Source organism: Cherax quadricarinatus, chromosome 19 (assembly GCF_038502225.1).
Source record: "Cherax quadricarinatus isolate ZL_2023a chromosome 19, ASM3850222v1, whole genome shotgun sequence".
Lineage (NCBI taxonomy): Eukaryota > Metazoa > Arthropoda > Malacostraca > Decapoda > Parastacidae > Cherax > Cherax quadricarinatus.
Window position 1 is genome coordinate 39,447,588 of NC_091310.1, and position 15,884 is coordinate 39,463,471.

Here is a 15,884-nt window from a genome sequence, read left to right on the forward strand (position 1 = left end):
AGTGAGGTGTTCTGTTGCACTACTATATTCCCAAGTGCTCAAGATCTGGAGCAGTATTTAGTACCACAATTTTGTTTCAAATGAATATGGGTTGTATACACTATGATGAGTAGTATATTGGCTTGGAGACAAGAATAAGTCACTGTAAAGAAAATCTGTCACCATACTGGATGAGCAAAGTCCAGTGTAATGGTGTTACTTGTTGCCACCCATGGCCTCCCACCAAATCCTGTTCCTGCTACAAAACCTCAAACTGGTCGACCCGAGAGAATGTCTAAACACAAATAGTATACCATTCTATGCAGAGAACTACATAGAAATCCACAAATGACTGTATCACACCTCAAAGAAATGCATCCTGAGCTCCTCAATTAGATGCATCCATTACTTCATGCAAAAATGACCTCTGCCTGCCAAGTCGCCATGCTGCAGGGAAACCCTACTCTCGCTCCATATTAAGAAGGAACGTCTGCAGTTTTCCAGGTAATATGCACATTGGAAAGTTGATGACTGAAAAGAAGTCATGTGGTGAGATGAATCCACATTTTGGTGCATTCAAGGTCATCAAAGAAGGATAAGGTACTCCTCCTCCATCAGAAGGTATAACCCTGCATTTACAGTGAGCACAGTAAAGTACATCTACATACCATCATGGTTGGGGTTGCTTTAGTGGTTTACATTAGTCATGGCAGTTTTACTTCCTTTTCCATAAGGTTACAATGAATGCTGACCACTACATCACCGTTCTTGAGGACACCTGGTGAATATTTTCTAAATTCATGGCGGCACCACCTACACATATGCTAGTGCTCCCTGTCGCAAGGCCAAAAAAAGTAACCAAGCGGCTCGCTGAGAAAAATACTGAGGTTATTACAGTGGGCCAAGGAATAGTCTAGACCTCAATCCTATTGAGAGTGCCTGGAATATCATGAAAATGAAGATGGAATCCCGCCACATTTTATCCATCTTGTGCCTGCAACAAGAGATGATGAACATTTGGGTTAGCCAGTTATCAACTGATTACTCCAGGAAACTGAGTGAATGTATGCTCAAACGGCTTCAAATGGTCGTCAAGGTTATGGGGGAGACAACAAAATATTAACTTAAGTACCAAGTGTGTATGTATTACAGAATTCTACATCTGTAAACCATGTGTGTCGTAAGAGGTGACTAAAATGTGGTAGCAAGGGGCTGGTAACCCCCTTCTCCTGTACACATTAATAATTTAAAAGAAATTTAAAATTTAAAAGAAAAACGGTTCATTGAAAAGTATTACAGTTTTTGTTCTAAAATGTTTATGTTTTTTTTATATTTGTAATAATAATGGAAAAGTTAAGTTTACTTCTGTGGGCACTGTATATCTACTTAATGCATAGAGTACAATTTACCCTAAAATTCAGACAAGGTTGATTTCAAGGAGGTCCCCCAAATCTAAAATTAAAAAAAAATTTTGGTTTAGATTTTGTGTTTTAGAGACCACACCTTTTTTATACAGCACCTTAGGCTAGTTAATACTGACATGAAAAAGAATGATAAAAACAAAATCTAATTTATTTGCAAGTTTGCCCATCAGTAAAAATGCTGGATAAAATAAAATTCAGCATTTAGGGAACATCACAAATTCATGAGGCTCATTATATCTGGTATCTGACACTGTTTTACTATCAGTCCTCAACATAAGCATGAAACATTTTGTAGTAGTTGTGCTAATACTACTTTTTGTAACTCACCTTTATGTCCTTATCATCCTCATGGCTCTGTGCCTGGTTCTGGAAGCGTGTGAGGAGGGCACGGCCATCAGTATCCGAAGAGTGAACAAAGACAACTTGTGTGTACTGAAAGGTTTTGAGGAGCTCCACCCACACATCTGCCTGGTGACTGTATGGTGGTACTGTCCGCAGGAATGACACATGGATGTTCTGTAACGGTTTGTCAAGTTCAAGTTATAATAATGAGTTAATAGAGGGCATAATGTTGACTAAAAAGCAGTCAGTATAATTAAAATATGTTTATTTACATTGTCATCTTCTATTTCTAACTACTTTTATTACTGTGTGCTTTCCACTATACTGAGAAAATTCCCATTTTTTAATTACATTGCTGTATGTGAATTCACTATTGTGCAATGTCCTGTCTATTGGTAATTCCTCTGTATGACCCTGGTGGTTTAGCACTTAGTTTTGATTGTAATAATAATATTAATAATTCCATCTATGTGATATACATCCCTTATTCATGATCAGTGTGCTTAGCAAAGCATACTGAAGATTTTCATTATAAAGAATTAATTGTTTATGACCTAAATGAGCTGTCATGGACCTGGAATGCATATACATCTTAAATGAGACACACCTCATACAGTACATTATACTAAAAAATTTTTGGAGTAAAAAAAATATGAGTTAGCTTTGGTATTACATTATTCAAAATAAATTGCATAATTTTCTGATATAAATTATTACTATTAATTCTTTACATGAATATCACTTACAACCTGTAATACATTTCATGTCTATACAGTGGAACCCTAGTTTTCGTCCTTAATCTGTTCCAGAAGGTCGGTCGAAATCCAAAATGGACAAAAGCCGAAGCAATATTTCCCATAAGAAATAATGTAAATACAATTAATCCATTCCAGACACCCAAAAATATTAACAAAAAATACATTTTATAGAGAATAACTATAGTTTTACACACAGAAAACAATGAGAAATAAATATAAAGCACTAACTTCAATGGATAAATGAACATTTAAATCACTTTTGCCTTTACTGACAACTCTTGTTGGCGTATTCTTTATGAGATCTGCATGCAACTGTCTTGCCTTTTCGCAAATTATCACATCCACAACACTAGCTCCTGCTAACTGTTTTTCACTGATCCACAACAACGACAACTTCTCAACATCTTCAATCGTTTGTCATCACTACCACCCTCTACCACCATCACAACCACTACCACCCTCTTACCACCTTCACTACCACCATCACTATCACCATCACAACCACTACCACCCTCTACCACCATCACAACCACTACCACCCTCTACCACCATCACAACCACTACCACCCTCTACCACCATCACAACCACTACCACCCTCTACCACCATCACAACCACTACCACCCTCTACCACCATCACTACCACCCTCTACCACCATCCCTCCCCTCCCTCTACCACCAATGTTTTGGATGAATGTGTGGAGTATTGCTCAATAAACAAGTGACAGAGGCAGACTGAGTCACATACATGTAAGTGGACACATCTGATATGGACGATTTCTGAGTGGAGGTACGAAACCAGGGGTAAAATTTCCCCCAAAAATGTGGTCCAAATCCGAAATGTACGATATCGGCACTGGACGAAATCCGGGGTTCCACTGTACATATTTAAGAAAAAAAAATGACATTTCCTATAGTACATTGCAAAGACGTATTGTGATAGATACTTGTTTACTTACTTCTATACATGCTTAGATCATCAAGTTTTCACAATTATTTATCCACTGTAGTAGGTATTAATATATTTAGTCATCTAATTATGTTTTGCTCTATTTATTTGTTTCACACCTTGTCAGAGAATGCGGAGTCCCTGGAGGAAATGCCAATTACGGGGATGTGATAGAAGCCACTGGTGTAGGAGACTGCAGCTGGGGACAGGTCACCATTGAGTGGGTGAGACACCACTACTGCATACACCTGCACACACCAAAAGTAATAACAGTTAGCCTCAGACATAAAACTGACCATATGTTTCAGCAAGTATGAATGTATGTGTTTTTATTACTGGAATGTCACTTCTAGTTGATTACTCTACTATTCTTTGTGAACTGAAGAACATTTGCTTGACTAAGAAATTAGGATTGCATTATTTTTTATATGCATTATACATTACAGTATTTTATGAATCAAGGAAGGATGATTATAATAAACAGTCTGTCTGATACTAAGTATAGGATGAGCAATACTTTTCATCTGGTGCTGAAAACTAAATCTGAGTAATTCATAATACAGTATTAATAAAACTCTAACAACTGGTAATAACCTATGAATTCTCCTTCAGACTGACTTCATGTTTCTTATCTAGCCTGTATTATCCTTAGCCAGAAAATAAGCAACAAATAATAATTTGTAAAGCAATTTTATAAAAAAGCAAAAATTCTCTAAAGTAAAATAGACAAACTTATCATTTACATAAAAATAAGAAAATAGAAAAAATATAAGTACATTTAGGTAGAATAGGACAGTAGAAGACCAAATTTTTTTAAGTACAGTGGAACCTCAAAAATCGAACTGCTCCCAACACAACCAATTATGTAAGTGTATTTTTGTAAGTGCTTTTATAAGTGTATTTTTGAGGGTCTGAAATGGACTAACCTAATTTACATTATTCCTCATGGGAATAAATTCATTCGGTAAAGGCACTCAAACAGCCTTCTGGACCAAAGAAAGTTCGATATTTGAGGTTCCACTGTACATATTCTGTACACACCTTAAAACTTGAAAATAGAGAGGACACATAGGAGCACTTGATAATGTTGACTATCATCCAGTGTACAGTTTAGACAGTTCTATAATAATGAACTAAAACAGATATCCAATCTTCTGATAAAAAAAAATCCATCCACTGAGCAAACCTATGCTAACCTATGTGCGTGGATGTAGTGCGGATGACAAGAAACAGATGATTGCTGATGTTATGAATGAAAAGAAGTTGGATGTCCTGGCCCTAAGCGAAACAAAGCTGAAGGGGGTAGGAGAGTTTCAGTGGGGGGAAATAAATGGGATTAAATCTGGAGTATCTGAGAGAGTTAGAGCAAAGGAAGGGGTAGCAGTAATGTTAAATGATCAGTTATGGAAGGAGAAAAGAGAATATGAATGTGTAAATTCAAGAATTATGTGGATTAAAGTAAAGGTTGGATGCGAGAAGTGGGTCATAATAAGCGTGTATGCACCTGGAGAAGAGAGGAATGCAGAGGAGAGAGAGAGATTTTGGGAGATGTTAAGTGAATGTATAGGAGCCTTTGAACCAAGTGAGAGAGTAATTGTGGTAGGGGACTTGAATGCTAAAGTAGGAGAAACTTTTAGAGAGGGTGTGGTAGGTAAGTTTGGGGTGCCAGGTGTAAATGATAATGGGAGCCCTTTGATTGAACTTTGTATAGAAAGGGGTTTAGTTATAGGTAATACATATTTTAAGAAAAAGAGGATAAATAAGTATACACGATATGATGTAGGGCGAAATGACAGTAGTTTGTTGGATTATGTATTGGTAGATAAAAGACTGTTGAGTAGACTTCAGGATGTACATGTTTATAGAGGGGCCACAGATATATCAGATCACTTTCTAGTTGTAGCTACACTGAGAGTAAAAGGTAGATGGGATACAAGGAGAATAGAAGCATCAGGGAAGAGAGAGGTGAAGGTTTATAAACTAAAAGAGGAGGCAGTTAGGGTAAGATATAAACAGCTATTGGAGGATAGATGGGCTAATGAGAGCATAGGCAATGGGGTCGAAGAGGTATGGGGTAGGTTTAAAAATGTAGTGTTAGAGTGTTCAGCAGAAGTTTGTGGTTACAGGAAAGTGGGTGCAGGAGGGAAGAGGAGCGATTGGTGGAATGATGATGTAAAGAGAGTAGTAAGGGAGAAAAAGTTAGCATATGAGAAGTTTTTACAAAGTAGAAGTGATGCAAGGAGGGAAGAGTATATGGAGAAAAAGAGAGAAGTTAAGAGAGTGGTGAAGCAATGTAAAAAGAGAGCAAATGAGAGAGTGGGTGAGATGTTATCAACAAATTTTGTTGAAAATAAGAAAAAGTTTTGGAGTGAGATTAACAAGTTAAGAAAGCCTAGAGAACAAATGGATTTGTCAGTTAAAAATAGGAGAGGAGAGTTATTAAATGGAGAGGTAGAGGTATTGGGAAGATGGAAGGAATATTTTGAGGAATTGTTAAATGTTGATGAAGATAGGGAAGCTGTGATTTCGTGTATAGGGCAAGGAGGAATAACATCTTGTAGGAGTGAGGAAGAGCCAGTTGTGAGTGTGGGGGAAGTTCGTGAGGCAGTAGGTAAAATGAAAGGGGGTAAGGCAGCCGGGATTGATGGGATAAAGATAGAAATGTTAAAAGCAGGTGGGGATATAGTTTTGGAGTGGTTGGTGCAATTATTTAATAAATGTATGGAAGAGGGTAAGGTACCTAGGGATTGGCAGAGAGCATGCATAGTTCCTTTGTATAAAGGCAAAGGGGATAAAAGAGAGTGCAAAAATTATAGGGGGATAAGTCTGTTGAGTGTACCTGGTAAAGTGTATGGTAGAGTTATAATTGAAAGAATTAAGAGTAAGACGGAGAATAGGATAGCAGATGAACAAGGAGGCTTTAGGAAAGGTAGGGGGTGTGTGGACCAGGTGTTTACAGTGAAACATATAAGTGAACAGTATTTAGATAAGGCTAAAGAGGTCTTTGTGGCATTTATGGATTTGGAAAAGGCGTATGACAGGGTGGATAGGGGGGCAATGTGGCAGATGTTGCAAGTGTATGGTGTAGGAGGTAGGTTACTGAAAGCAGTGAAGAGTTTTTACGAGGATAGTGAGGCTCAAGTTAGAGTATGTAGGAAAGAGGGAAATTTTTTCCCAGTAAAAGTAGGCCTTAGACAAGGATGTGTGATGTCACCGTGGTTGTTTAATATATTTATAGATGGGGTTGTAAGAGAAGTAAATGCGAGGGTCTTGGCAAGAGGCGTGGAGTTAAAAGATAAAGAATCACACACAAAGTGGGAGTTGTCACAGCTGCTCTTTGCCGATGACACTGTGCTCTTGGGAGATTCTGAAGAGAAGTTGCAGAGATTGGTGGATGAATTTGGTAGGGTGTGCAAAAGAAGAAAATTAAAGGTGAATACAGGAAAGAGTAAGGTTATGAGGATAACAAAAAGATTAGGTGATGAAAGATTGAATATCAGATTGGAGGGAGAGAGTATGGAGGAGGTGAACGTATTCAGATATTTGGGAGTGGACGTGTCAGCGGATGGGTCTATGAAAGATGAGGTGAATCATAGAATTGATGAGGGAAAAAGAGTGAGTGGTGCACTTAGGAGTCTGTGGAGACAAAGAACTTTGTCCTTGGAGGCAAAGAGGGGAATGTATGAGAGTATAGTTTTACCAACGCTCTTATATGGGTGTGAAGCGTGGGTGATGAATGTTGCAGCGAGGAGAAGGCTGGAGGCAGTGGAGATGTCATGTCTGAGGGCAATGTGTGGTGTGAATATAATGCAGAGAATTCGTAGTTTGGAAGTTAGGAGGAGGTGTGGGATTACCAAAACTGTTGTCCAGAGGGCTGAGGAAGGGTTGTTGAGGTGGTTCGGACATGTAGAGAGAATGGAGCGAAACAGAATGACTTCAAGAGTGTATCAGTCTGTAGTGGAAGGAAGGCGGGGTAGGGGTCGGCCTAGGAAGGGTTGGAGGGAGGGGGTAAAGGAGGTTTTGTGTGCGAGGGGCTTGGACTTCCAGCAGGCATGCGTGAGCGTGTTTGATAGGAGTGAATGGAGACAAATGGTTTTTAATACTTGACGTGCTGTTGGAGTGTGAGCAAAGTAACATTTATGAAGGGATTCAGGGAAACCGGCAGGCCGGACTTGAGTCCTGGAGATGGGAAGTACAGTGCCTGCACTCTGAAGGAGGGGTGTTAATGTTGCAGTTTAAAAACTGTAGTGTAAAGCACCCTTCTGGCAAGACAGTGATGGAGTGAATGATGGTGAAAGTTTTTCTTTTTCGGGCCACCCTGCCTTGGTGGGAATCGGCCGGTGTGATAATATATAAAATAAAATATATTTAATTTTAAGTCTGCCCAAAATGCCTTGCATAACTATGGGCTTTTCCATGTACGATAAACTGTATATAATGTAATTCTATGTATCATGGGAAATAAAATTTACTAGTATAAAACAAAAGGAACTAATCTTGCAGACATTCCATAGGATCAAACCAGTATCATAGGCTATCTGACAGGCAATTATCCTAACTCCTTTACTTGGCTCCTCCCACTTCTGCAAAAATAATTTCCATAATAGAATTGCTCAAAAATACAGCTAGTATCACAAATGAAATATTTTATCTAAAATTATCTGCCAAAAACTGTACTAGTATTTTCTTTTTTCAATAAGTCGGCCATCTCCCACCTAGGCAGGGTGACCCAAAAAGAAAGAAAATCCCCAAAACGAAAATACTTTCATCATCATTCAACACTTTCACCTTACTCATACATTATCACTGTTTTTGCAGAGGCACCAAGATACAACAGCTTAGAAGCATATATGTATAAAGATATAATATAAAAAGTGACCTGAAATAATATAATAAACTCCATATAGAATACAATATCAGGGCCCCAATTATATACAGTGGACCCCCGCATACCGATTACCTCTGAATGCGACCAATTATGTAAGTGTATTTATGTAAGTGCGTTTGTACGTGTATGTTTGGGGGTCTGAAATGGACTAATCTACTTCACAATATTCCTTATGGGAACAAATTTGGTCAGTACTGGCACCTGAACATACTTCTGGAGTGAAAAAATATCGTTAACCGGGGGTCCACTGTATATACCATCCTATTACACATCCCTCCAAACTGCCAATATCCCAAACCCTTCCTTTAAAGTACAGGCATTGTACTTCCCATTTCCAGAACTCAAGTCCAGTTATATAAAAATAACCGGTTTCCCTGAATCCCTTCACTAAATATTACCCTGCTCACACTCCAACAGCTCGTCAGGTCCCAAAAACCAAGCACATGTACATGATGCAACTATTACAGACCTAGCTGACATCATTCACATACTCTATAGAAAGCCCCTGGTTATGCAGTGTATGTCAGGTAACTTAAGTTAATCTTGTTCCACTAGGATGTCACCCATAACAGTCAGCTAACACCCAGGTACCTACTTACAAGGGCAGCAGGTGTAAGGAAACATGCCCAACAATTCACCTATGTCAGGATTGATCCCTTGACCCTCAGTGTATGAGCTATGAATGCTAACAACCAAGCCATGAGCACCCAATTATATAAAACAATTACAGAGGACCCCCAGATATCGTAGCCGTCGCATTTCGTAATATTCGGTAATCGTAACATTTTTTCATCAAAATACTGGCTCGGTGATCATCATTTAGCTCGGTAATAGTCATTCGTCTTGCAAGCGTCCAAACGGCCCGACACACCATTTACAGTGTGTCACTGTTTATCAGCCAGTGAGCACAATCCCACGTGTTCAAACGATACATTTCATAATATGTATTCCATTTGTTTTAGTGCTTGCAACTGCTAAATAAGCCACCATGGGCCAAAAGAAAGCTCCTAGTGCCATCCCTTTGGTAAAGGTGATAAACATGATAGAATTCAAGAAAGAACACACCAGCCAGGGTACTTCCCCACACACCAGCCAGGGTACTTCCCCACACACACCAGCCAGGGCACTTCTCCACACACACGATTTGATTTGAGTGGGACTTGCACATGAGTGAACAGGATTACCAAAGCTTATTGCTTGAGAAGCATTAAAAATTGGGTTGAGCAAATACGATTCTGTTAGTGGGATGGTTTGTGAAGGACCTGCCTGGTATGGACCAACAGGTCTGCTGCAGTGTTCCTGCTTTCTTATGTACACCAGCCAGGGTACTTCCCCACACATGCACAATTTGATTTGAGTGGGACTTGTGCATGAGTGAATAGAATTATCAAAGCTTATTGCTTGGGAAGCATTGAAAATTGGGTTGGGTAAATACGATTCTGTTAGTGGGAGAGTGTGTGAAGGACCTGCCTAGTATGAGCCAACAGGCCTGCTACAGTGTTCCTGCTTTATGTTCTTATGTACACCAGCTGAGGAAATTGCTTCAGAGGAGGAGAAAGAGAGAGGGAAGAAGATGCCTACTTCAAAGGTTAAGGACATTTGTGCCAAGTGGAGTGAGTTGCAAATATTTGTGGAGGAACATCACCCTAACCCTCTCCCCTCCTCCCATCTTCCATACACCAACAAGAGTCTTCAATAAAGGTAATTGTGATATTATTGTTTTATACTTGATTTCCCATTCTTTTCTGTATGTAAATCTATATTTAATCTATAAAAAATAATTTTTGTTAATACTTTTGGGTGTCTGGAACTTATTAATTGGATTTACATTATTTATGGGAAAAATGAATTCGAATATCGTCAAATTCAGCTTTAGTCACACTCTCTGGAACAGATTAATTATGATAACTGGGGGCCCACTGTATATTAAAGCAATTAAACTTAACTTTCAAATAATCCAGCTTAACTATTCAATGTCAATTGGTTCTTCGTTCTAGTCTGCCTTAAATGATCTGCACAGCTAGTGGCTTCATGCTTTACATTGTATGTATGTACTGTATATGAATAAATAAATAAATAAATAAATAAATAAATAAATAAATATATATATATATATATATATATATATATATATATATATATATATATATATATATATATATATATATATATACAAAGTTTATTCTCTATAAGGATTACAATGCTGAGTTTACAGAATTTGGTTATTGTATTGTTTACATGTAGTAAAATAATAATTACAGAGTGTACCACTAGAACACCTAGCATGGCTAGGCATTTCGGGCAGACTTAAATTAAATCTTAAGTTTAAAATATATACCATATATATAGTGTATTTTTATATGTATATACACCTACCATCCGACTTACGACCTGCTCGACATACAACCACTCGACTTATAACCATGTTTTTTATGCCAAATTTCTGTGAAATAAACCACTAATTGTGTTGTACACAGTGTTTATCCTAAACCTTACAGTATAAAATACAGTACTAACAGCATAAAAAGTAAAGTAAAACATGAAATACCAAAATAAAACAATAAAATAATGTCATTACAAAAATGTGATGTTGATATTCAGTAGTAAAGTTCGGCTTACGTACATTTCGACTTACGATCGGTTTCTCGGAACTGAACTCGGTCGTAAGTCGGATGGTAGCTGTACTTTTAAACTGTTGTATTCTGGGCACCTCTGCAAAAACAGTGATTGTGTGAGTGAGGTGAAAGTGTTGAATGATGATGAAAGTATTTTCTTTTTGGGGATTTTCTTTCTTTTTGGGGATTTTCATTCTTTTTGGGTCACCCTGCCTCGGTGGGAGACGGCCGACTTGTTGAAAAAAAAAAAAAAATATATATATTTTTTTTTTCAACAAGTCGGCCGTCTCCCACCGAGGCAGGGTGACCCAAAAAATAAAGAAAATCCCCAAAAAGAAAATACTTTCATCATCATTCAACACTTTCACCACACTCGCACATTATCACTGTTTTTGCAGAGGTGCTCAGAATACAACAGTTTAGAAGCATACACATATAAAGATACACAGCATATCCCTCCAAACTGCCAATATCCCAAACCCCTCCTTTAAAGTGCAGGCATTGTACTTCCCATTTCCAGGACTCAAGTCCGACAATATGAAAATAACCGGTTTCCCTGAAATCCCTTCACTAAATATTACCCTGCTCACACTCCAGCAGATCGTCAGGTCCCAAGTATCATTCGTCTCCATTCACTCCTATCTAACATGCTCACGCACGCTTGCTGGAAGTCCAAGCCCCTTGCCCACAAAACCTCCTTTACCCCCTCTCTCCAACCCTTTCGAGGACGACCCCTACCCCGCATTCCTTCCCCTATAGATTTATATGCTTTCCATGTCATTCTACTTTGATCCATTCTCTCTAAATGACCAAACCACCTCAACAACCCCTCTTCTGCCCTCTGACTAATACTTTTATTAACTCCACACCTTTTCCTAATTTCCACACTCCGAATTTTCTGCATAATATTTACACCACACATTGCCTTTAAACAGAACATCTCCACTGCCTCCAACCGTCTCCTCGCTGCTGCATTTACCACCCAAGCTTCACACCCATATAAGAGTGTTGGTACTACTATACTTTCATACATTCCCTTCTTTGCCTCCATAGATAACGTTTTCTGACTCCACATATACCTCAACGCACCACTCACCTTTTTTCCCTCATCAATTCTATGATTAACCTCATCCTTCATAAATCCATCCGCTGATACGTCAACTCCCAAATATCTGATAACATTCACTTCTTCCATACTCCTCCTCCCCAATTTGATATCCAATTTTTCTTTATCTAAATCATTTGACACCCTCATCACCTTATTCTTTTATATGTTCACTTTCAACTTTCTACCTTTACACACACTCCCAAACTCATCCACTAACCTTTGCAATTTTTCTTTAGAATCTCCCATAAGCACAGTATCATCAGCAAAAGTAACTGTGTCAATTCCCATTTTGTATTTGATTCCCCATAATTTAATCCTACCCCTGTCCCGAGCACCCTAGCATTTACTTCTTTTACAACCCCATCTATAAATATATTAAACAACCATGGTGACATTGCACATCCCTGTCTAAGACCTACTTTTACCGGGAAGTAGTCTCCCTCTCTTCTACACACCCTAACCTGAGCCTCACTATCCTCATAAAAACTCTTTACAGCATTTAGTAACTTACCACCTATTCCATATACTTGCAACATCTGCCACATTGCTCCTCTATCCACTCTATCATATGCCTTTTCTAAATCCATAAATGCAATAAAAACTTCCCTACCTTTATCTAAATACTGTTCACATATATGCTTCAATGTAAACACCTGATCTACACATCCCCTACCCACTCTGAAACCTCCTTGCTCATCCACAATCCTACATTCTGTCTTACCTCTAATTCTTTCAATTATAACCCTACCGTACACTTTTCCTGGTATACTCAGTAAGCTTATTCCTCTATAATTTTTACAGTCTCTTTTGTCCCCTTTCCCTTTATATAAAGGGACTATACATGCTCTCTGCCAATCCCTAGGTACCTTCCCCTCTTTCATACATTTATTAAACAAAAGTACCAACCACTCCAACACAATATCCCCCCCTGCTTTTAACATTTCTGTCATGATCCCATCAGTTCCAGCTGCTTTACCCCCTTTCATTTTACGTAATGCCTCACGTACCTCCACCACACTTACATTCTGCTCTTCTTCACTCCTAAAAGATGGTATACCTCCCTGACCAGTGCATGAAATTACCGCCTCCGTTTCTTCCTCAACATTTAAAAGTTCCTCAAAATATTCTCGCCATCTACCCAATACCTCCATCTCCCCATCTACTAACTCCCCTACTCTGTTTTTAACTGACAAATCCATATTTTCCCTAGGCTTTCTTAACTTGTTTAACTCACTCCAAAATTTTTTTCTTATTTTCATTAAAATTTCTTGACAGTGCCTCTCCCACTCTATCATCTGCTCTCCTTTTGCACTCTCTCACCACTCTCTTTACCTTTCTTTTACTCTCCATGTACTCTGCTCTTCTTATAACACTTCTGCTTTGTAAAAACCTCTCATAAGCTACCTTTTTCTCTTTTATCACACCCTTTACTTCATCATTCCACCAATCACTCCTCTTTCCTCCTGCCCCCACCCTCCTATAACCACAAACTTCTGCCCCACATTTTAATACTGCATTTTTAAAACTATTCCAACCCTCTTCAACCCCCCCCACTACTCATCTTTGCACTAGCCCACCTTTCTGCCAATAGTCGCTTATATCTCGCCCGAACTTCCTCCTCCCTTAGTTTATACACTTTCACCTCCCTCTTACTTGTATGTATGTATGTATATATATATATATATATATATATATATATATATATATATATATATATATATATATATATATATATATATATATATATATATATATATATATATATATGTATGTATATATATGTATATATATATATATATATATAGCCTAGGTAGTAGGTTGGTAAACAGCAACCGCCCAGGGAGGTACTACCGTCTGCCAAGTGAGTGTAAAACGGAAACCTGTAATTGTTTTACATGATGGTAGGATTGCTGCTGTCCATTTTTCTGTCTCATAAACATGCAAGGTTTCAGGTACGTCTTGCTACTTCTACTTACACTTAGGTCACACTACACATACATGTACAAGCATACATGTATATACAGACCCCTCTGGGTTTTCTTCCATTTTTCTTACTAGTTCTTGTTCTTGTTTATTTCCTCTTACCTCCATGGGGAAGTGGAACAGAATTCTTCCTCCGTAAGCCATGCGTGTTGTAAGAGGCGACTAAAATGCCGGGAGCAAGGGGCTAGTAACCTCTTCTCCTGTATATATTACTAAATGTAAAAGGAGAAACTTTCGTTTTTCTTTATGGGCCACCCCGCCTTGGTGGGATACGGCCGGTGTGTTGAACGAAAGAAAGAAATATATATATAGTGGACCCCCGCCTCATGAACGCATCGCGTTACGTTAAATCCGCCATACGAAGCATTTGAACGCAAAAATTTTGCCTCGCCTCATGATAAAAAACTCGCCTTACGTGATTCGTCCAGGACGCGTCCCTCATGTGGCCTCAGCTGCCCCGTGGGTGCCAGTGTTTACAAGCCAGCCAGTGCGGTCGCATCCACGCATACATTCAGCACATTACACCTTATCCCAGTGTTTTTTGTGCTTGTAACTGCAAAAAAAGTCACCATGGGCCCCAAGAAAGCTTCTAGTGCCAACCCTGTGGTAAAAAGGGTGAGAATTAGTTTGGAAATTAAGAAAGATTTTGAAGGGTTTGGGGCTAACCCTGAGAAGCCTATGCCAGTTGTGGAATCCATTGTGCCTACTTCGAAGATTAAGGAAATGTGTGCAAAGTGGGTTGAACTGCAAACCTTTATAGATGAAAATCACCCTAACACAGCTATTGCAAGCCATGCTGGTGACTATTACAATGACAATGTTGTGGCCCATTTTAGGCAAATCTTAAAGGAACGGGAGGTACAGAGCTCTATGGACAGATTTGTTGTGCGACAGAGGTCCAGTGACTCTCAAGCTGGTCCTAGTGGCATTAAAAGAAGGGAAGTAACCCCAGAAAAGGACTTGCTACCTCAAGTCCTAATGGAAGGGGATTCCCCTTCTAAACAATAACTTCCACATTCTCCCCTCCTCCCATCCCATCAATCATCACCAGATCTTCAAGAAAGGTAAGTGTCATGTATTCTATTCTTAGTAGAGTAGTAATTGTGCATGCTTTCTTCAGTTTGTGTGTATTAAAATTAATATTTCATGTGGTAAATTTTTTTTTTCATACTTTGGGGTGTCTTGCACGGATTAATTTGATTTCCATTATTTCTGATGGGGAAAATTAATTCGGCTAATGATAATTTCGGCTTACGATGAGCTCTCAGGAATGGATTAATATCGTAAGGCGGGAGTCCACTGTATATATATTTTAACATGTTGGCCATTTCCCACCGAGCACTTGCCATCACTCATGCATAATCACTGTCTTTGCAGAAGCACTCAGATAAGACAGTCTAGATGTCACTCCAAACTGCTAGTATCCCAAACCCTCTCCTGTAAAGTGCAAGCATTGTACTTCCCATTTCCAGGACTCAATTCAGCAACACAAATGTTATCATCTGGTATTTACAGCATTTACTTATAAAGGTAACAAATGATTATGTTGATTGCTACTATAATAAATTTCATAAAGAGGTACTGATGACTCACTGATTTGGAAACAAGTTTCTTGCAGACATCGAGAGCTGTACGGATGGGGTTGGAGTCCATGAGCATGGTGACGTCCTTCAACTTGGCGTCGGAGTCCACATAGGACCAGTTAGCGTTTATCTGCTGCTGGCAACACGTGAGAACATCAGTTGAAGCTGAGCGTTTGGCTCACAGGTTCACAGACATTGAAAATTCAAGCTTAATGTAATGTTTTTCTTATTTAGTCATGCCTGGTCTTGTGAACAA

At 38.8% G+C, this 15,884-nt stretch overlaps 1 protein-coding gene and 1 long non-coding RNA gene across 6 annotated transcripts in view; one reads left to right on the forward strand and one right to left on the reverse strand.

The window, feature by feature from the left end:
- The window catches only part of LOC128688354 (glutamate [NMDA] receptor subunit 1), a 220,393-nt gene that overhangs the window by 70,442 nt on the left and 134,067 nt on the right, over positions 1-15,884 (reverse strand). For 4 of the 5 annotated variants that reach the window (XM_070086694.1, XM_070086691.1, XM_070086690.1 and 1 more), the window contains 3 exons: positions 15,639-15,764; positions 3,571-3,699; positions 1,731-1,919 (listed from right to left, as the gene is read on the reverse strand). In XM_070086694.1, the coding sequence (XP_069942795.1) occupies positions 1,731-1,919; positions 3,571-3,699; positions 15,639-15,764 (444 nt within the window). The remainder of the gene's footprint in view (positions 1-1,730; positions 1,920-3,570; positions 3,700-15,638; positions 15,765-15,884) is intronic. The other variant, XM_070086693.1, reaches the window with a different exon arrangement.
- Positions 1,786-15,642, forward strand: LOC138852937 (uncharacterized). The gene is made up of 3 exons (XR_011392196.1): positions 1,786-1,927; positions 3,579-3,714; positions 15,423-15,642. It is a non-coding gene; the product is annotated as an uncharacterized lncRNA (long non-coding RNA).